The sequence below is a fragment of the Peromyscus maniculatus genome, chromosome 2 (assembly GCF_049852395.1).
Source record: "Peromyscus maniculatus bairdii isolate BWxNUB_F1_BW_parent chromosome 2, HU_Pman_BW_mat_3.1, whole genome shotgun sequence".
NCBI classification, from domain to species: Eukaryota; Metazoa; Chordata; class Mammalia; order Rodentia; family Cricetidae; genus Peromyscus; species Peromyscus maniculatus.
The window spans coordinates 92,114,637-92,137,570 of NC_134853.1; the positions used below are offsets into that span (position 1 = coordinate 92,114,637).

General features: G+C 43.3%; 1 protein-coding gene across 13 annotated transcripts in view; it reads right to left on the reverse strand.

Moving 5' to 3' along the window:
• The window catches only part of Cdk5rap2 (CDK5 regulatory subunit associated protein 2), a 194,033-nt gene that overhangs the window by 132,864 nt on the left and 38,235 nt on the right, over window positions 1–22,934 (reverse strand). For all 13 annotated transcript variants that reach the window (XM_076564372.1, XM_076564381.1, XM_076564376.1 and 10 more), the window contains 6 exons: window positions 20,398–20,521; window positions 17,141–17,295; window positions 10,757–10,919; window positions 9,677–9,730; window positions 8,722–8,841; window positions 5,618–5,710 (listed from right to left, as the gene is read on the reverse strand). In XM_076564372.1, the coding sequence (XP_076420487.1) occupies window positions 5,618–5,710; window positions 8,722–8,841; window positions 9,677–9,730; window positions 10,757–10,919; window positions 17,141–17,295; window positions 20,398–20,521 (709 nt within the window). The remainder of the gene's footprint in view (window positions 1–5,617; window positions 5,711–8,721; window positions 8,842–9,676; window positions 9,731–10,756; window positions 10,920–17,140; window positions 17,296–20,397; window positions 20,522–22,934) is intronic.

Sequence of the window (22,934 nt, forward strand, 5' to 3'; positions counted from 1 at the left end):
AATATCTTTATTTCATTAATAGACAATTCGCCTAAAGAAAATATTTACATAATATACAAAAATGAGCAAAATGTTCTAAACCACCAATAATAAAAAGAATCAATTGAAAAGTAAGTTGTAAGTTACGAAGTAAGATTGCCTAAATGGAATTATCTGTTGCTATTCAGCTTGTTTTGAAATGACACTCTTCCTTAGCAATACTTTAAGAACCAGCTAAGCAACTAGAAGCCTGGAAATATGTGAAGGAATGTAAATTAACATTGCCCTCTATGAAATGAACTGACCATGTATGTGTCTTTGCACAATATAAACAAGTCTATGTGCATTGCAGCGATTCCTTCCTGATATCTACTCTGAGAAGAATCAAAAGAATCATCATCACAGAATTACAACAGTAATTGATAACAAGCAACCTAATGTACAGGAATCCAAAACCACATGTATCATGTATCAAAACACAGGGATACATCTAAGCTAGTGTTCAGTGAAAACACAGCCCAATGTATAAATTACTTCAAAACACAAGTCTATGCATAGAAGAAAATCTACGTAGTTGGTGACATGGTTTGAGTCATGCTAATATTACACATTTTTAATTCTTTCTAGTTTCCTAAAAAATTGGTTTTGTGAAGTCTATATAATATTTCCAATATGAAGAAAATAAACTTCCTTTTCATTTTTTTTTTTTTTTAATTTTTGAGACTGGGTCTCATGATGTAACTCTAACTGGCCTGGAACAAGCTATGTAGACCATACTGACTTAAAAAGATCCACCTGCCTCTGCCTCCTAAGTGCTGTATCACAAGTGGGTTAAAGGCATGTACCATCACACAGGCCAAAAGTAAACTTTTTAATAAGTTTGTCTTTCTAATTAGATGAAGTTTAAGATTAAAGATCCAAAAAACAATGATACTTGTGTTGTCAAAGTCACAACTCAGACTGAAGTTAAGCCTCCAGATTCAGGAAATCTATCTCTGCCTGTCACTAATCACCTCTTAGCTGTTCAGGTGGTCAACCAACTTGTTCAGGAAGTGGACTACAGCCACAGTTAACCTAGAGTCTTAGGAGCTGTGCCTGTTCCAGGCTCCCCAGAGCCCAGGCATCTGGCCCCATGTTCTAACTAAAGTTCAGGACAGGAATGTGAAATGAAAATGAACACCCTATGTTCCAACGTAACTTTCTGGAATCTTCTGGTTTTGTTTCCTTTGAAGTTAAACATAAAGAAGCAGAAGCCTGGGATATGAGACCCAACTGTTATTAATGTTGATGGTGGTGCACAAACAAACTCAAGAAGCAAAGGCCAGCAATGACTGCAAATGTTCCTCGTCAACAAGGAGTTAAATCGTGCCCGTAAATAAATGAAGCTCAGGGCTGCTAAATGACTAGTCTATCATCAGACTGCCAATAATTAAATCTGGAATTCAAATTATTCCCAGCCTGTGTTCTTCTCTGGCACAGCACCACATGCCCTCACCAGTAAAGACTCTAATTAACACCAATAAACTGGCAAGAATAAAAACAAGAAGACTAAATTTGAAGGGGAAGCTAGAGATGGGCATCAGTTAGTGGATTATTAAACATAGTTATTGTTCACAGTTACCAAGTGATGGAAGTTCTGCAGGATTATTGCATGAATAATGATGGCAAAGCCTCCTTAAATATCCAGCCTCAAAGAACTCAAATGCACACATTCGACTCATTTCATAAAAACACTTTCCATGTTAAATTTTCCTTAAACGGCCCCTTGAAAAACTTCCCTAGAGGTCTCTTTACCTTTTCCTGAATGATGCCCAAGTGGCAAATATTTGGCCCAATTACACGTGGCCAGAAACTAAAGGCCAAATGTAAAATTAGGCAAATTATTCTTGCTCACCATAAAAGAATTCGACGCCCTGGACCAATTTTAGCTATGTGGCTTGGGGAATGTTACCTTGGAAGACTGAATAAAGAGATGCTGAAACATACATGTGAGTTGAGAATTATTTCAATATGAAAAATTACAAAGTCTGAGTAGATCTATACCATGCTGCCATGGCAAGAATGTTAAAGAAAGGATTCTAGAACAAGAAATATATAATGGCTCAGTACACATCTGTAGTCCCATATACTCAAGGGGTCAGGGCAGAAGGATCACCTGAGCCTAGGAGTTTGGGACCAGCCTTGGTGTAGCAGTTTGAACGAAGATGGCTCCTATAGGCTCATAGGTAGTGGCACTATTAGGAGGTATGGCCTTGTTGGAGTAGATGTGGCCTTGGAGGATGTGTGTCACTGGGGGCTGGCTTTAAGGTCTCAGATGCTCAAGCTAGGCCCAGTATGGCTTTTTCCTCCTGTTACCTGCCAATCCAGATGTAAAACTCTCAACTCCTTCTCCAGCACCATGTCTCCCTACATGCCACCATGCTTTCTGTCATGACATAAATAGATTAAACCTCTGAACCTATAAGCCAGCCCCAATTAATTAAATGTTTTCCTTTATAATAGGTGCCATGGTCATGGTGTCTCTTCACAGCATACTTACCCTAACTAAAACACTGAGTAACATATGGGAAGCCCAATCTTCTTTTAAAAAATAATAAAGAGGCTTGGGAGATGTTTCAGTTAGTAAAGTGCTTGCTCTGCAGGCACGAGGACCAGAGTTCACTCCCTATGCCCACACAAAAGCCAGAAACAGCTTTGCACATCTGTAAGCCCAGCACCAGGAAGGCAGAGACAGAGGATTCCTGGGGTTTACTGGCCAGTCTAGCCAAATAGATGAGCTCCAAGTTCAACAAGAGACCCTGCTTTAGAAAATAAGATGGAGAGAGACAGAGGATGTTGACCTCTGGCTTGTGCGCACACACATGGTTTTGTTTAACTTTTTAAATTTTTAAAGTTGTGTGTGTGTGTGTGAATGCATGTGTGTGAAGGTATTAATAGTGAACATATTTAGAGGTAAGTTTGCTAATAATTGTTGTGGAATAATCTTTCTGTCTACTGTGAAGATGTGTCACTCTGATTGGTTTAAAAAAAAAAAAAAGCTAATGGCCAATAGCTAGTCAGGATTTCCAGGCAGAGAAGATGCTGGGAAGAAGAAGGTAGCAACACCAGGGATGCAGAGCAAGCAGGATGAGCACTGTGGAGATGAGGTAATAAAGCTACAAGGTGGAAAGTAAATTAATGAAAAGGGGTTAAGTTAGAAGGTCTAGTGAGTAACAAGCCTAAGCTATCAGCTGAGCTTTCATAATTTATAATAAGTCTCTGTGTCAATATTGGGGAGCCAATGGTCCAATGAGAAAAAGTCTAACAACAGGTCATTTCTATTCCTTTCTTTCTACTACTTTAAGTATACTTTCAGTAAGTGTTTTCACTTTCACACCTGGAGGAGAATGCCACTTCCTATCCAGAAATAACTTTAAATGGGCAAGAAGAGGAGCACCAGCCAGCCCACACAGTAACCTGCACACAGTTACACCTGTGATCTGAAGTTGTATCTGTGCATCTGTACCTTGGCAGCCACTCTAAAAATTTAAATATCACAAGAATTTAAATATCACCTGCTGCTGCTTCATTGTCAAGTTTGACCTCAAATCAACCCATGACCTTTGTCTTTTTTAAGATATATTTTATTTTTAATTATGTATATTGTATATGTCTGGGAGAGATCACGTAGGGGAAATTATCCACAGAGGCCAGAAAAGGGTTTCAAATCTCCTTGGAGCTGTCCTACCTGGGTGGTAAGAACAGAACTCATGTCCTCCGGAACAGCTTCAGGTATTCTTAACCATTGAGCTATCTCTCCAACTCCCACAATGTCTTTTAAACTCAGACTGCAATTAGTTGAAATCACACCACAGCCTAATATGTCCTTTTACATGGAAGAAACACACTTAAAAGTTTGTGCAACATTGAAACTACATATACCTCAAATGAAGCACTCATATAAACAGTGCATACTCACAATCAGAACAGGGCAAAAGACACGCTTTGGAAACAGACTGCCACTCTAGTCTTGCCTCCACAAACTCTCAAAAGGTCAAAAGCATACCTCCTATTTGGATGAAGCAGCAAGAGATGTTTTGAGACCTGCCAACCTGATGCACAAAAATAATACCTGATCTCTGTGGACTGCAGACAAGGACCCAGCCCATGCTGCTACTTCAAGACCTCACTCCACATATATTGCATTTGACCAGGAACAAGGGTCATTAAATTACTAAATGCATGTAGTATGTTTGAATAACAGTCAAGTTTACAAGGCTGCTTTCTTTCCTTCAAGCCCCAACATAACAAGGAAAAGTAAACTATACTAGGGCTCATAAGAATGCCTGGACTCTGGCTATCAACTGCTAGCATTTTTTTTTTTAAAGCTACAGAAAATATTGATGGTTTTCCAAAGAATTTGGCCTTTAAAGCTTGTTATTTTCTAAGCAAGGGGGAAATAGTGTAAAATTGTAAGCTCAGCAATATTTCATCATCTACTGTCAAAACAATAGAAGAAGCAAGTCTGAGATCCCAAAAGCAGAGATCTGTCTGTGCTGCTAGCATCTATGATTTAAATGAAATTACTGCAATTATTCTTATTGTGAGCCAAAGCTCTGCAACAGATAAGGCAGAAGGTATGAATCTTGGAAGTCAGATAGTCCTAAATCAGCCTGAACTTCTAACCTACCACTAGAAGCAGTCCCTAGTGCAGGAGTGAGAGGAGAGCTTAAGCAAGTATGGACTTAACAAGATGATGAAACGTCACTGATTCCATATCAGTAATAGGCTTACAGAAATTGTATCGGCAAGCTAGAAACATGGGAGGAAAATGTTGAAATAATTAAAAGGACAAAACTAAAATTTGGGAAAGAGAGGGACTGTCATAAAGATGAGTGAAAGACATTTTTGAAGTACAACATTGTAGGCACAAAAGAGATCAAAGGCATCAAAGTCTGGACCACAAATTCAAAAAGCAGCAGGAAGGAAGAGGCAGCTAGAGAGGAGAAGCAAAGGACTCCAATGGTGGAATGCCAGGAGCCCTGAGGTCAAATCCTGGCACTGTCACTGGCCATGTGGTGACCCTGAGTGGGTCACATTTCTAAGCCTAAAGTTCCTTATCAATCAAACAAGGATATAAACAGTGTCTACTTCAAATGTTACACAGATAAAGGGGATAATCTACAGACAACATGTAGCAGGACTGGGTATAAAGTATGTGTTCATCAAATGGCTGCTATTAGTTCTAACTGCTGAATTTAAATCCTGACCCTACCATTTGTTAGCTGTGTGACATCCTCAATGAGCCTTAAAAACCTCATGAATACAAGGGTCTGATCATTATTTTCCTCAAGAACTTTGAAAGTTAAATGAGATATGTTATTTAAAAGTAAACTGAGCACTCCCAATTACAAGAGTGGCTATCATCACCATTACCACCACCACCACCACCACCACCACTACCACCACCATAAGAGCAGCCAGAGAAGCTCTCAAAACTGGTGGAGGACCAACTTTTAATTAGACTCAACTATCTATCACTAAAGGCCACCAATGGTTCCCCTTATTAAAATCTCCCAGCTTCCCTTCAGTTGCAAAGTTCAGGCCTCTTTTGGAATGAGGACCTAAGATAGCCACTTACACTAATGAAAATTCTTACCTGGAATTTTGTGGCCTGTGTTTTCAAGGGAGCCTCTCTGGCTTTGGTGAAGGCAGCAGTGAGCTCTTTGATTTCAGAGTTGAGTTCTTCAACCTAGGAAAACAACAAATGGCAGCCACATACATAGCTGGGCTTTCCTTCCTACGCAGCCCACATGCTTTCCCCTGACCTGTAGTGCTTAATAGGCAGACAAGCTCTGAGTGGTTAACTGGGCGGCTTACCCTCACTGAGACTCAATCCCCTCACCTGTTGCCATGGTCTACATAAAGTCAGAGTATGTCCCCCAAGTGTCAATGCATCAGAAGCCTGATCCTCCATGTGGCAATGTTAGGAGGTGGACCTTCAAGAAGTGAATCCTATTGAGAGGTCCTTGGGTATTTGGAACATGCTCCTGGAAGGTTCTAGAGGAGCACAATCTCTCAGGCTTCACCTGACAACATGGTCTGCTCCTCTTGTCTGCCTTCCTGTTATCAACCACTAGCCCTTCATCAGAGGCTAAACACATCAGACAGTATGATCTTGAACTATAAGCATCAGAAAAAATGAGTGCAATGAACCTCTTTATAAAGTTATCCTGCCTCTGATATTTCATTATAGTAACGAAAAGCAGACTAATACATGATGAACACCACTCATCCAACTATGGTGTTGTTAGTGCTAAATCAGATAATATAATGTACACTGGTGCTAAAATATTACTATTGCCCACTCATGACTCATCCAATAACTGTGTTGTTTCTCCCAAAATGTCTCAACTTCTCTAACCTGGGATCCACCATGAACTCTGACCTTGGAACTGTTCTAGACTCACAACACATTAAAGGTCTCCTACTCCATCTGGGCCCCTGTACATCAGAGGGATGAATCATAGCTCCTATAGTCAAAGGCCAAATTGCAACTGCAGCTGACACTGCACTCCCTCAGCTTCTCAGCACCGGTTTTCTACTTCTGCAACCATTCCTGCTGTCCCCTGTGGGTATACCTGCCCCATCCCTGAATTCATAATATCCCCAGAGTCTCATCCTTGGTTTCCAACCATTCCCAGTCTATGCTTTCCTGGGATAAATTGGTCAACTCTCAGAATTTTAACTCATGACTAGATACAAGTGATTCCTAAGTCAGTTGGGCCAAGCTATCCCTCTCGCCCATGCTTCCGATTTGTACTGCTTTCTGTCTCCTAAACTGGAAGGCCTGTATATTTCTCAAGGCCAATGCTCCTGTCTCAATGTCATGCTCCACTTTCTATGTTCTGAACCATGTCAGTGACACCACACATCCCCAGTCACATGAGCCAGACACTTAGAGTCATCTTTACTGTTCCTTCACTGAATTCGTATATAAAACCATCAGATTTTCCAAATTTATTTCAATTTTTTAATTATTTCTCATCTTATTTCTTGAATATAGTCCTCTTCCTCCATTTTGCTTGCTGTGACCTGTATTCTAATAAAGCCTGTCTTGGCTCTTGCCTGAGCTACTCACATTTGACTCCATTCTCTATCCCCTGAAACCACTCTCCAAACACAACCAGATGCTTCTCTATGGTAAAAATGTGATCACTGCTTCTGCTACTAAGCCAGGTAACCCCCCAAACAGTTGATATGATCGGCCCCCACCCCCAAGCAGTTGATATGATCAGCCCCCACCACCCCTGGGCTCTTGCAACACGTCCAACATCTACAGTCTCATTTAAAGGGTGTACTTTGTTCCCTCGAAATCGAAGATCACTTTTGGTATCACACAGCAGTCTTTGGCCATTGTTTTCTCTCTCCAAAATGGCCTCCCATCTGCATCTCTTCCCCAGCCTACACCTTCTTACCATTTAGGACTCAGCTCAGCATCTTCTCCTCTAAGCACCATCCACTGCCAACATCCACCCTAATCAGGACCAGGCATTCTTCCCTCTGCCTCCCCAAGACCTGCACTTCCCTCAGTTCTAACACCCATCACTCTGACTTGCCAATCACATAGGAGTAGAGCTGGGTCTTTTTGGTGAATGAGGGCCTTGCTTAGTTAATCACTGAGATACAACAGACTTCAGGACCACGTGACAAGAAAAGAGCTATCAGCTACCATCTTGGATCCCAGAGGCAACAAGCCAAGTGGGCTTTTTGCTTCCCAGCCACAGCCTTGCCTCCCGAATCCCTTCATCTCAAATTTCATCTGTCTTTCAAGAGTCAGTCTGTACTCTCCTTTAGGCAGTCACTAGCCACATGCCTGGGTAGGTCTTAACTGGGATGCTAGAAGTACAGCTGAATTTTAAACCCTTGGTTGTTTTTCATTAATTTCAGTAGCTGCCCCTTAAAAGCAGCTTCTCTCCTAATCAGCAACTGCAATTCCACAGCTACTAGCAGCAGTTTGGCTGCACTGGCCAGAGCCAGGCCGGAATTCTGTTCCCTCAGGCACTGGCTCTATCACAGCTGCTAAAGAAAACTTTACCTAGACCTCTATCCCTTCACAGAACTCAAGATTCAAAGGTTGAGGTGAAATTCTACTCACTCAGAGAGGCTGAATAGCAAGTAGCTAAGCTTTTCTCCTAGCCCGAGTCTCCTGAAAAACATGGCGTTCTTCTGCTCCGCCCCCACTTAAGAACCCTAACTACACAAGGTTCCTCCCTATCACTTTCTGTCAGCTAGTTACTGACTCAGCCTCCTGACCCCAGGTTAATTTTATTTAATCACACAAATGTATCGCGTCCTTGCATCACTAAACAAATATTCCACAGCATAAACAAATGTAACATATCTTAAATTAATATTCCACAACACTTGGTGCTGAGGGAAGAAATGCTAAATAGCTTACCATTGCTTGTCTCACTGATTACATGTTGAAATTATTATGTTCATATACTATTAAAATTTACTTACATCTCTGCACCTATTTCAATGTGGCTTACTAGAAACTTTTTAAAAATATATGTTTTATTCATAGTTAGTTACTGACAGCACTGACTGCAGTTTGCCACAACTCCAACTGACTAGAGGAGCCGCTTTCCATCCTATCCAATACTTCTAAACTTTCAGTCTAAAGCTAAAACTTCAGGAGAGGACAGGCAAGCCACAGAAACTAATAAAGAAAAATCCCACTTCACTCTTCAGACATACCTCTTTTTCCTTTGATTTTAATGCCATGGTTAGGCCCTGAATGGCTTTATCCCTCTTTAAGCTATTTTTCTTCTCTGTAGCAATTTCTCTTTCCTTCTCTCTCAGGTCCTCCTGAAGTGCCTAAATTAGATTAGAAAAAGATTCACGAAGTTGATGTGTTCCAACCAAAATGCACTGTAAATATATCTTTAAGAGCACACTCAAACGCAGTTATTCTATCTTATTCCTGTCAACCTGTGATTAATGTTTCCTAGTGAGCCAAACGCCGTGGCATCAGCTCCCAGTTACTGTGTTACTGCTCACGGCAACAGGGCCGGGTGAAGGGAAGGGGATCTGATCGCTTGAGAAGCTGACAGCTATTCCTATGGGAAGGACTCCAGTGCCTGCTAAAATCTGAATACAGTCACATCAGAGTCTTCGAAACTGCACCAGGTTATTTGGAGGAAATAACAGATCATTAATTTTATTCCTTAATGCTAGAAAAGCTAGCAGAGAGTTTGGTTTGATGGGGACTGAGCCTTACATTTATAGTCTGAGTTCACATCTTAAGATAATCACTGCTGCCTCCCTCCTGGGCTGTTGTGAGGATCAGAGGAGATAATAGATGTGAAAGTACTTTCTAAGCTGGCAGGCACTGTACAAATTCCAGCTGTTGTGACTAAGGGCCCTTGGAGCCTAGGTGTTAGAATCACACAGACAGATTCTTCCCGCCCGGCTATGTAATCAGGAGCAAGTGACTTCACCCTCTGAGCCTCAGCTACCACGTCTACAAAATGGGATGTCCACAGCAGAGTGATGGCAAGGACCGAGGAACTCCCTCTACTGTGCTTTATGCGTAACTGACACTCAGCAGCATTTGATAAACAGCAGCTACTGTCACAAAGAATTATCTGTTGCGCTCAGGATAAAAGAAGGGAAGAAGTCTTCAATACAGTCTTAAAATGAATCAACATACCTGGATCTTCTCTTCCAAGTGATTTCTCTCCTTCTGCCATTCCCTTTGTGCAGCCTAGGGAGAGGCATTCACGAGTGAGAAAGAGGAGGACCATCCGAAGGCTTCCCAACAGCCATTCCCATGAGCACCTCATTTACTCACTCCCCTCCACTGCAGCAGACCTCCTAACACAAATGTGCCCTCCTGCAGGGCCTGATGTGGTCTGAGCGAGGAAAAGTGTAAAAACAGACAGCTGCCCACAGTTTGATTATCAGTCCCACAGAGCAAACAGGTGCTTTGGAAGAAAAGGTAAAGGGCCCACTAGAGAACAGAGCCTGAGAAGTGAAGTGGCAACCCCATTCCAACTGAAAACTAACTGATGAGGCTAGGGAATCTGCTACTATCACAGGGACAAAAACCCTCTTCATAAAGAAATCACCAGATTTCTTGAGCTTCCAGAACATACCCTGTGTGAACAGACCATGCAGCAGATATCCTCCACCCAAGGAGAATGAAGGTCAACATAGCTTGCCATGGTCACAAGAGTGAAGAATACAGGAGATTTAGACCTAACTACTGTCAAACCACTTCTTGGCATCTAGAGAAATATGACTATTCTGAGGCTAGTCCTAAACTCAGCCAGGGGATCACAATCTCTACTTGGCCAAAGGGCTGGGAGGCCTGAACAGGGTAGTATGCTGAGCATCTTGTGTGCTGCCAGGCCCAGAACCAGTTAGTCTCTTTCCCCCACAGCCGCTGATATTTCACGCCCAATATGGCCTGCAAGCCTGCCTCTAACAACAAAGGAAAAATGGACATGAACAGTGTACCACAATTTTACACTAAGAAAGCCCTAAGGACGGAAAAAGAAGCCCCAAGGTGACAGCAAATTAACACATGGTAAGATCCAGATGCAGAAGCATGAGATACATGAACAAAGGCAGGCCCTAACAAAGGCGGTTACTGCCGATTCCTCAGCTGACAGGGAACTCAACTCTCGGATGTGGAAGTTACTGTGCAAACCATGCAGACTGAAGAGCGCCCCACTTCCCACGGAACAGTCTGATATGCTCCCCCTCCTGCTGTGCCCTGTCGCCTCACCTCTGCGTCTCTCTCCTTTTCTTCCCTCAGAGTGGCAGAAAGTCCTCGGAGTTCTCCAGATGACACATTCTCGTCAGGAGATGCCATCTGAGATTTCTCCTCTTTAAGGCACTGAATTAAAGCTTCTTTGCTCTTCAAAGACAGCTTCAACTCCTCAATCAGTCTAAAAGAGAACAAAATTTAAATATTAATTCTGAGCTGCTCTCTTAGCTCAGTGGAGCAGGAGGAGGTAGGAAGCGGGGCCAGACATCTTCAAAGTGGATGTGTCCAATGAATACACACAAACAGAATCACATTCTGCGGGTCAGAAGGCAAAGGCCAGAATTTATTGTCTCTAGCCTGACCCAGGAATTTAGCTCAGAGCTGCACCTGGTCTGGTCAAGCCATGCACCTGCTCAGAGACCTTCAGCAGCCCCCACCAACAACAGCAGATTGCTAAGTTTCGAGTAAGAAATCCCCTCTCCAAAAGAAATCTGTCCCTGAAGCCTAAGCAAACAATCAGTCGAGAGCTGTTTGGGTGAGCGAGGATTTAAAAAGCAAGGATATCACTCCACAGCTTGCAGACAATGCTTAAAAACATACCATGTCTCAAGCTAACAGCCAAACTTCAGGGTAGGGCATTCAGGTACCCAGCTCTTAAGATGTAACAACCCAGTTTCATCTTGACCCAATCAGTCTTCAGCAGCTCACAGAGAGCTCACATGAAAGCTATTCTATGCCCCTCTATGCTTTTGCATATGCTATCAACATCTTCTGCCCAAGCCCCTTCTATCCTGCCTAATAAACATCAGAGTTCCTTAAACTGCACCTTTCATCTCCAAGTCTGAGAGAAGCTTTGCCACCTACAACCATAATGCCTTCCAGAAGATGTGAACATTTCCCTCTTTGGAACCAAATTCAACTTCCTTCATCAACTGCTCTGTGACATCTGTGACCAAGCTAAGTCATTCTACTTCTCTGAGCCTGTGTTGGACAACTTAAAACAGAAGTGTACTCCTGACATACAGCTGAAATCAACAAACGACAGTTGGCATGCTGATTAAATTATGCATGTATGTGTGTGGCATGTGTGTGTGCATGTGTTTTGTATATGGGTGCTTATCTATGAAGGTTTGGAGAGGTCAGAGCTCAATTTCCAAACGTTTTCCTCAATTGTGTTTCCACCTTATTTTGGCTTTGCTGGACTGGCTGGCCAGCAAGCTCCAGGGATCCATCTGTCTTTCTGCTTTGCAATGCTGGGATGCATATCATCACACCCAGCTTTTACATGAGTGCTGGAAATCAGAACTCAGGTCCTCATCCTCAAATGGCAAGCATTTTACCCACTAAGCCATGTCTCCAAACAAGCCCTATGCATAATACTACCTTCTAAATATTCAACAATTATTTTGTCAGAGGACTCTCCAAAGAGCCCTTTGGTAGCTAAGCCTAGAAAGCAACCCAATTTTGTAGAAGTAGAGGCCTGGAGGTCTGGCAGAGCTGCCCTTGTGAAGCACCTGGCTTCCCTGTCAAAGCCGACGAGGGAGACACAGGCAGCAGAAACATCTAGCAGTGCACTGGCAGCAGAGCGCCAGTGAGATCTGCTTGATGTCCCAGAAACCTGGAGGGAGGCACAATACTGCCCTCTAGGGGTTCAGTCTGATATAACCAAAAGTAAATGGAGAGCTAAAATTCATCAAAAGTAGGTTTAAAATGAAAGGTGGGGGCTGGAACCAGGACAAATAAAGGCCACTGAAGGCGCAGCCCATCACATGGAGCAGCAGTGTTGAGCCAATAAGACACCCGCACGTATTACATCTTTGGGCTCAAGAAAAATGAGAACTCACTCTTGTGTGAAATTCAATGTTTTAAATGCCAGCAACTAACTCAAACTTTTAAAATTACTATTTAGTTCGAAGAAAACCTATCTATTGGCTATAGTCAACCCATAGGGCTCCCCAACATGACCACCTTCAGATGCAGAACAGCTCAAAACCCAGACTGAATAAGCTAAAGGAGGAAAAATGACCCTTTGAAAAAGATGGTAGGAACCCAGGAAGACACTGGGAATAACCATGCAAACAGGGGACCACCCCAAGATTCAACAGATCGCCATGCCCAACAGCAGGTTCCTCTGTGTGGCTGATCCATATCCATGTCGCCTGGACATAGCTGATGATCCCTGCTACAATGCTGAGCTAACCTTCTGACCTTGACTTAAATAATGGGCTCAGTGAGATTTAGTCCCTAGAGATTTACCAAATGGTCATATCCTGAGGGAAAAATCAAGGCGACAGCTGGTTGCTGGTCTCTGGGAGTTTAACTGGGACACCTTCATCTCTGAGGCTGGCACATTTGTAGACCTGACAAACCAGGTTTCTATACCTGTCTAGCCGGCCCTGTGCAAACACCAGGAAGATGCAGCCCTCAGCAAGACCCCAACATGACCATCCATATCCATGGAGAAGCCACCACCTGGACCAGTGTTCACACCCTCCCAAATGTCCTCTTTCTCCTCTTTAAATTGTACATGTCCAAACAAATAAAGACCCAAGCTTAAGCAGCACACCCTCATGGCCTACATGTGCAGGCTTTGAACACAGTGTGCAGACTCTGTGACTTTGCACATGCCAACACTCTTCATAGACAACTTCTAGGGCTCCCCGTAAAGGATTCCCATGCCCAAGCACAGAGCCCTAAATTCATCTCTATCAAGATGTTTATTGGGACCTATCTGTTGTTAGTGTTTTTTTCTCTTTTGGGGGGCCCACCACGCAGCTCCCAAATAAATCACACATGGAGGCTTACTCTTACTTATAAATGCACAGACTTAGCTTTGCTTGTTTCTGACCAGCTGTTCTTAACTTTAAATTATCCCATCTACCTTTTGCCTCTGGGCTTTTCCCATTCTCTTACTTCTATAAATCTTATTCTTACTCCATGGCTTGCTGGGTAGCTGGGTAGCTGGCCCCTGAAGTCTTCCTCCTTGTCTGGCTACTGCTTCTTCTCCTCTTCCCCTGGATTTTTCCTTCCATTTATTCTCTCTGCCTGTCAGCCCTGCCTATCCTTTCTCTTGCCTTGCTAGTAGCCATTTGCCTCTTTATTAGAACATCAGGTGTTTTAGACAGGCAAAGTATCACAGCTTCATAGAGTTAAACAAATGCAACATAAACAAAAGTAACACACGTTAAAATAATATTCTACAACACCTCTCTGTTCATTCTACATAAGCAGAACAACCTCTGTCTCTGTAGTTCCAAAGACATGCTCAGTATTGCTTTGGGCATGAATCCTCCAATTCCAGCCTGAATCTAGAAATCCATACTTCCCTCACCCACACGTCCCCTCACCCACACCTCCCCTCACCCACACCTCCACTCACCCACACCTCCACTCACCCACACCTCCACTCATAGATGCTCACAGATGACACAACTCCTGTCCTAACTAGAAGCATCATCCTCCCATTCCTACCTCGAAAAACCTCTTCACTGCTCATCTTCCTCCAAACTGAGTAAACTTACGACCATCCATCAGCCACTTATTCTCGAAACTCAAAGAGGGGTTTCAGTACAATGTTTTCCCTTCGCTACGAAAGCCCTTCAAGCCCACTGTGTCCACTTCACCTCCTATTGCCACCTGTTTACCTCCATCCCATTCCAGACTTTCAGTCTTGGTTGCCATCACCTATCTAGATGTCTGCATCAGCAAGGCAAACAAAAAAATTGCAATAAATTTAAATCTAATCATGTAGTTTCCCCACACTCCCTCCCCGCTTAACTCTTCAGTGGATTCTCCCATGCCCTTCAGATGAAGTCCAGATTCTTCCACAAGGCCCAGTGACCTGTCCAGCATATCCACACTGTATATGCTACCTCCCTGTTAATCAATTAGTAGTCACAACTGTCAGAACTGTTTCATGATGCTTACAATCAAGTAACCCTTACACAGTCACCTAACAGTGAATCATGCCTGTGTCATTTACTCTATTTCATGTCATCACATATCATCTTACATCATCACAAGGTGAGCCCAGTACATATTTTTATAAAAGAGACCACATTCCCATATTTTTACTACAGACTATTGCCACAACTGTCTGCTTTTTTAGCCTCTCACTCTGTCTAATTTGTCAATTAAACTAACACAGATACGTAAGGACTGGGGAGTGGAGGTGCATAGAGAGTGAAGGGCTGGATATAGTCAGGTTTCACACATCCATGAGAGTCTGGGTTAAGGGGACATCTTCTTAACATGAGAAAGCTTCTCTTGGACCCTTTCCATTGAATTTGTAAACATTAACGGTAAACCAATGTTTGTCCCATCCAGTTCTAATCCTTCTGTTCCTGCCTTCTGTCCCTTCCACCTAGCCAACTTGATGATGGAAGTCTCCCTTACTACTTTAATCAGTGCTGTGTGGAACAGAAGATACACAAGAAATACCTGTTGAATAAAGGGCATAATCATCCAACAAAGCCAATTAAATAAGTGCTAATTATGTCAGGACCCTCACAAGACTCTGTTCCATAATTTCTTTCAAACCCTTCCTGAGCCTTTTCCTTTCTTCCCAGTCACTGGTACCAAGAATTCTCCTTCCACCCTCCTATGGCCACTCAGCCATTCTACCCTCGTCTAATCCATTCTTTGGGCTCCTTACACCCAATTTAGCTTCTAGAATCTATAATTCTCCAAGAAAGACAAGCCTATATGCCTTCTAAGAACTTTACTGTCAATCAACAGGGAGAGAGATCATGGAATGATCTCATGTAGAATGATTTATGTAGAATTTCTCAACGTGTAGCTCCAGACTGTTCATGGATGGTACCCGGGGGAAGAAGTCAGTAAAAGGAACCCCTCTTCTTCCTGGCAACATGGTCAAGAAAAACACTGAATCGCAAAGGGATAGATGGGGGTGATAACTCATTCTCTCTACCAAGGTCCAGACACAACACTTCCATTTCACAGATCAAAACTAGGAAAAGGAGGCCAGCTTCTGACCTTGATGCGTATGCACACAAACACACACAGTCACACACACCAAAATTAAAATTTAAAAATACACCTCTAACCAATGAGCCAAAAGAAAATTGAAAAGGAAAAAATGGAACCTAAAAAAAGATTACAATATACACAATAAATACAGTCCTCTGAATTCCTGAAGTAGGAGAGCACTGAAATATAGAGACCATGACCACAGGCTCCCTCAGCACTGATTTAGACCTCTCCTAGAGAGAATCACAGAAGGTATGCTCAGCTGATTTCCCAACCCAAAACTGAAAACAAAGTGGCAAACCTAAATATCAAAAGGTGGCACTGAGTCAGTAGTAAAGGCAAATAGCACTTGGCCACAAGAACCTAGACAGCCAGGCACAGTAACACGCTCCTGTAAACTCTGCACTTGGGGAGAGGATGGTAGGCAACAACAAGAGTTCAAGGCCAGCCTCTGCCACACAATGAGTCTTTGCCAGCCTAGGCTATTAACTAACTAACTAATGAGGTGAGGCACACCATTCCACAGGGCAGAGTGGCTGAGAAAAGAAACCACAGGCAGAATCCTCTGGAGGAGACCATTCACTCTGGAACCATCTCACCCAATTCCAAATAGGTGGGGCTCTTCAGGCACCTATGCTAGCAGTGTGTCTCCACTACATTAGCTCCACCTTCCACTTAGAGACCAACAAATAAGATATGAGAATCAAAATGTCAGAAAAAAAAAAAAAACTTCAACTTTGTCTTAACACGTTCTTGTCAAAAGCTTGGCTACAAGACACAGTGGTCATTAAAGCTGGCTTAACAGCCCTAGTATCCATCCATTTCTCAGAGCTAACAGCATACATTTTATTCACTGTGCATTAAAGAACTCTGCATTTGATCTATAATGTTCTTCTTTGCCCTATAGCACTGCTTGATTTGGGCCTCCAGCCAGCATTAAAAAACATGATGGAAAATAGATAACATAAAATTTACTAGTAGTTATTGTGGGGACATCACCACTTACTGTTCCCTGTGGAAAGAACCACAAGAGAAATTTCCCTCTGATAGTGCCAAGCTAAACCGGGCTTGTCCTGAATCCAGGGCCTGTTTTACCTCATGGGAAATGTGAACCTCAGAGCCACAGGATTGCTTTTTCCTTTGGCTACCAGGAAGCTACAGCCAGAGCTGAACACCAGACTTAGGATCTAAGTGTCTTCACAACATGAACTGTAGAGTGCCTGTCTCTCATCCACTCCTCTCCTTCCTTTTTCCTGCCCTGCTCTGATCCCCATTTGCTATCTTGCTCTGCTGGATCCACCACAGTAAGTCATTCCACTCCAGGGAAGAACACTGGGAGGGAAGGGCAGGATGGAGAAGATCCGCTCCCAGCCAGATGATGAGATGGTCATTTCCCAGGGAGCAGAGCCAGACCTGTCTTTCTCTTCCAGAGCCAGAGCCATCTCCAGGTCCCCCTCCTGCATCTTCTTCATCGCTGAGAGCTTGCTTTCCAAGCTGAGGCGAAGAGCCTTCTCTGTTTCCGTCCCTGCAAAGGCCTTCTCCAGTTCTGCTTGGGCGGCTTTCACATCCTACAGTTAAATTAAATGCATTTGATGCAATTTTTCAATACAATTGGGAACATTTTGAAAGGAAATTGGATTAAAATATAAATATTTATGACTTTTTCTCCGGCACATTTCCCCTCCCTGAATGTACTATACATGGACAGAATCAGTAATAAATACATTTGCCAGCCATTTTTTCCCTCTTGTATCGGAAGAGTAATGGGCACTTCCAATGGAAAAGAGTCAACTCTACAAGAACTGTACTTTTGGTTTTGAAAAATCAGACCAATATTTACAGCTTCAATGAGAACAAGGAGAAATGTGCTTTTCAATACTAAACATGTGTAAATCCCAGAGTCTCCTAATCTCCATGCAAATTCATCCCACAGCCCATCGCCCCCCACTATTTCTTTTTAAGATAATGACTACACAATTCTAAAATGCATTTCTGTATCTCCAAGGTGATTTAGGTGGTAAAAAACTATGCTTTTCCTGAGTGCTCAAAGAAGCCACCACTGAAATTATCTTCTAAATCTTTCAAGCCATGTCTTTGTTGGGAGAAAGGCGCTGGTGCTCACACAAGTGACCTGGAGTAGGCCTGACTCTCCACCCACACAGACCACTGCCTCAGATTGCATTGCAGACAGAAAAGTCAAATAGAACTGGGTTCAAAATGCAGCTCTCCTACTTACTTGCTGTGTGACTTTGGGTAGTCGTTTAAGCTCTGAGCCCCAGGTTCTTATTTTAGAAAACAGGATACCCACCATTCCAACGAGCTGCTGTGATGCTGCCAACACCTGTCATCCCAGAAGCTAAAAACTGGCTTCTCTTCCACTGCCCTTCCCCTTCACTGTCTCCACTAACAGTGTCTATCTTGGAGGTTTCTCTGTCCCTTCATATTTCGTCAACAGCAAACAATAATGCTTGTTATTTACTGAGTGCCTACTAAATGCCAGGCTTTGAGCAAGCAATTTTTTATCATATTTGATCTTAACCTAACCCAAAAGTGCTATGGACTGAGACAGTAGAATGTTGCAGCCTAAAATACAGCCAGATCTGTCAGGATTCTGCCACTCCAGCTATGACTGCACATGTGCAGTTCAGTAGCTAAGAAAGGGATCTTACATCTTTATATCATTAGTGCGCTGCATGATTGTGCAAATGCACACAGGCCGGTCATGCAATCTGTGCATGCGTGGTGTAGCTCCATAAGCCCACTTACGCATGTGCAGGGGAATCCTTAAAAGATGGATACAGACTCCTCCTGTCTCTTTTCTGCTCTCTCCTCCTCCTCCTCCTCATGTGCCCCTTCCACAGGCCTGGCCATGCTCTCTTCTGTCCCATGACCTTTCTGCACGGTAACCAGCGACGCTTATTTAAAACCAACAAGATCACCTGACATTTACCACCTGTGTGACCTTGAGCAAATGACCTGGCCACTCTGTGCCTGCTGTTTCAGTATGTTTAAAAAGAGAGAAAGAGAGAAATGGAAGTAGTTAGCTCATGGGTTTCTTAGTATACATATGAGGCTTAGCAGAGAGCCTCTCCCTGTGGTGAGTTCTCATAGCTTCATGTATGCACAGTCAGCTACACGCTGGTGCTTCTGTGCTCAATTCACACAGGCAAATGCTTCTTCACCCAATGGGGTAAATGCAGCAAACAACAGAGCAGAAGCACCAGCAAGTACTCATGGGGCAAACAAGGTGTTGCATCAAGGTGACAATTTTCTCAAGTGTCTTGATTAAGGAAGGGTGTGGTTGTGGTGGTTTGAATAAGAATGCCCTTTCCCCAACACTCCCAACACCATAGGCTCACAGATTTGAAGGCTTGGTAACCAGGGAGTGGCACTATTAGATGTGGCTTTATTGGATTTGCTATGGTGTCTTTGGCGGAAGTGTGTTACTGGGAGTAAGCTTTGAGGTTTCAGATGCTCAGTGTGTGTGTCTCTCTTCCTGCTGCCTGCCATTCCAGATGTAGAACTCTCAGCTACCTATCCAGCATCATGTCTGCCTTCATCTTCCATGCTTCCTGCCATGACAGTAATAGACTAAACCTCTGAACTATAAGCCAGCCCCAATTAAATGCTTTCCTTTACAAGAGATGTGGTCATGGTGTGTTTTACAGTACCTGAAATGCTTAGACAGTGGTGTATGCTTGTAATTATAGTCTTTGGGAAGCTGAAACAGGAGTATTGCAAGTTTGAGGCCAGCCTCACTATCTAGCAGATCCTGTCTCAAAAAAACAAAAAGCAAAAAAATCCACTATAATAAAAATTTATTAATATATATATGGATTATTCCAATCCAAATTCTGAAAGGCTCAAAATATAAAACTTTCTGATTATCAGTGTGTCAAAAGTAGAAAATTTCACACCTGACCTCATGTGATGAGATGTAGTCAAAACACAGGCACATTAAAATATTGCATAAAATCCCCTTCTAACTACATATATAATGAAGATGTGAAATATAAGAGAGTTCCATGTCTAGTCTTGGAGCCCATCCCCAAGACATTTCATTAGTTATGTACAAATGTTTAATAATAATAATAAGCTCAAATCTAAACCACTGCTGGTCCAAGACATTGCAGAAAAGGGTTACTCAAACTGTGGTACTTAATGAGCTTAAAATTGAGGAACACTTTGTACTGTCCTTCCAGAGGTGGTTGTTCAGCAAGGAAGCATCTGAGTTCCAACTATAGTCACTGCCTGACAGAATAAACAGCACAAGAAGCTGTGTGGAGTTCTACTAGAGAAATGCACCCACTCATTTTGGGCAAGATACTGAACAGAGGCAAGAGACAGAACAAGAGCTGGGTGGAGAGGCAATAAATAGCCAAGCATCAGGCAATCTGAGTCTGGGCTTGCTTAGGGCTAGATGGTCATTCCTTCAGTGGGCCTCGGCAACCACCTAGGCTGGTCAGTACCTCTCTGTACCTCAATGAAGGAAGACAACAGGGTAAGGGTTATAAGTTACATGTGTAAGGTGCCTACAATGAGGCACCCAGAAGGCACTCGATAATGATGAGGGTGGCTGCATTTCTGCTGAAACGTGACATACAGGGAGAAAGGAACACCTCCCCAGGACTGACCTGTAAGTAAAGGGCCCTTGGCATCTCCAGACTTACTTCTTCTAGAAGATGTATCCTTTTCATCAGGAGGTCTTCCATCTGCTGCACCTTCTTTCTCGCATCTTCTTTCACACGCCGGACTTCAGAACCACCCCCTTCAGCTAGGCTCTCCACTGCTTTGCTGCAGAGAGGGAAAGGGCAGGCTGCACTCAGGTGCCTGTCTGATGGCAACTTCACCAGCCCCAAAAGACAAGGGGTACTTGCCAGTCATTTCTCCCATTTTCCTGAGCTAAGTTTCCTTTTAAAAAAAATTAGTATTTTAACTCAGAAACGGTGGAGGGGGGAGTTATCCCACAGGATACTTATTAATATTTTAACACACAGCCTTTTGGGCTCTGTCTACCTAAACAGAACCATTTAGAGTATACTAGTGAACTAACTTGATCACTTACTATACTGAGAACACCCTTTAGAAAAGTCAGTAAATGTATCATCATCTTAAAGAATACATCACTATATGGAATACACTTTATTAAGTCAACTCTCTACATTTTAAAGACCTAAACTGTTTCTGATGTAACACATTTGAGTGATAACACCAAGATCTGGGAAGAGGTGCCTAGTACAAAGCAACCACTCACTAAAGATCGTGGTTTAATAGTTTCTGGGGACACAGCCCTGGGAAGGGAATCTCTGAGCCCAAGGGTAATCATACTTTAACATTCGTGATAGCAACTGCCAATCTTCCCACCAGTACTCTTACACCAGAGGTATAGGAAAGGTGGCCTAGAAACCAGTGGATAAAGAAGTGTCATGCAACTAACAGAGCTGTGAGGTTAAGGCTTGCATGCTCCACCTTGCACCAGCCTGAGGGCAAGCATTTTTAGTACAGCAAGATAGATCCAGCACAGGCTAGGACTTAGGGCATGAAGAGTGAAGAGGGAGGGACGTGGTGCAAGTATACTATACCTGGAACTGTGATATTAAATGCTCAGGGCACTCGGCTATGACACCTTAGAATATTCTCTCTGGGGACAATGAGGCAGGCATGACACTAAAGCCAGACACAGGGCATGACCAGTGAGTGATGCAGAGAGAAAGTGGTGGTGGCTGTGAGACCTGAGTCCTCACTGCACTGGAAATGACTGCACTCTCCAGAAGGAAACCTGAGGAAACGGCTCCACCTAAAGCTGGCTTTTCAGAAAAACCACAGCAGAAAACTGAACAAGACTTCTTGCCACTCAGTCCCTCGCTTGACTTCAGAAGGACATAAAACTCCCTAACCCAAAGCCCTGTAACCAGAGGCACACACACTGGGCCATATGAACCATTCATCCACAGCAGTGCCACCCAGAGGGCTGTGCTGGCTGTCCAAGTCTCCCTCAGAAATCACCTGCTATTAAATAAAGGCCTTATTTATATCTACTTTTCCTTTCAGCAAGGCTTCAGAAAGCCATCATAATATCACCTTAATGGAATTCAGTGTGAATAACTGAAAGGAGGAACACACGGCTCTGTATGGACAGATCCGCTTCTAAATTCTCGCACTATCCCATCCCCAGTGTGGCTCTGGGTAAATTACCTAGCCTCAGTAAATTAGTTGTTACACCTCAGTCTTCTCATGTGAAAAATGAGATGATTACCTCTTGGAACTAATGGGCTACCACATGGGGTCCTCCATGGGCCTGCCTCAGCACTCTGTATGATGGCCGCCCCCAACCCCCACACATCCTGCTGTGAAGCCTCTCCTGTGAGGCCAGAGCAGCACGAGCCCTGCTGTGCTGCTGAGAGGCCTCCTGCCACCCCTCTGCTGGATTCTGAGCTCAGAATAGATCATCCCCTGGCCAGAACAGAGGCCAACATGCTCACTTCCTGAGAGCTGCCCTAAGTGTTCTCAGCCCCCATTCACTCAGCTCATTTCTGGGATCAGTGCTGCCTCCCATTCACAGTGACTCACAGTCATTTCTATCACTCCTCAAGGGGCATTACAGATGACAAAATGGATTCTAGACTAGCCTCCTCTCTTTCCCAAGCTGTAGATCGAGATTTTTATCTCTCTGTGTGTGTGAATGTGTCATATATGCACACGTGTGTGTGGAGGACAAAGGGGTGACACTGTCTTCTATTGCTCTCCATCTTAGTATTATTTTTTAAATAGGATCTATCACTGAACCCGAAGCTCCTTAAACATCAAGCTCCATCTCCCTGCCATCCCATCCCCAGCATTAGGGGTACAAACACCTTACCCAGACTTGATACTGGGTGCTGGGAATCTAAACTCAGGTCCTGTGCTTGCACAACAAACACTTAACCCACTCAGTATCTCTCCAGCTCCTATCTGAATGTTCCTGGTCCTGAATTTCTTCTACCTGGGTGCTCATAGACGTTTGAGCCCTGGGGCTTTATGAAGTCCCCTGTATGGCCCCTTCCCTCTGCTGCACTCTGGTCTCCCCCTCATCAGCCCAGATCTAATCTTGCCATTTCACAGCCTGAATCGCATACACTGTCAAGAGGCTGTACAATTTTTAACAACTACTAGCATTATTCAGTTTGTTTGTGTTTAGTTATACCAATAAAATATATTCACAATAATA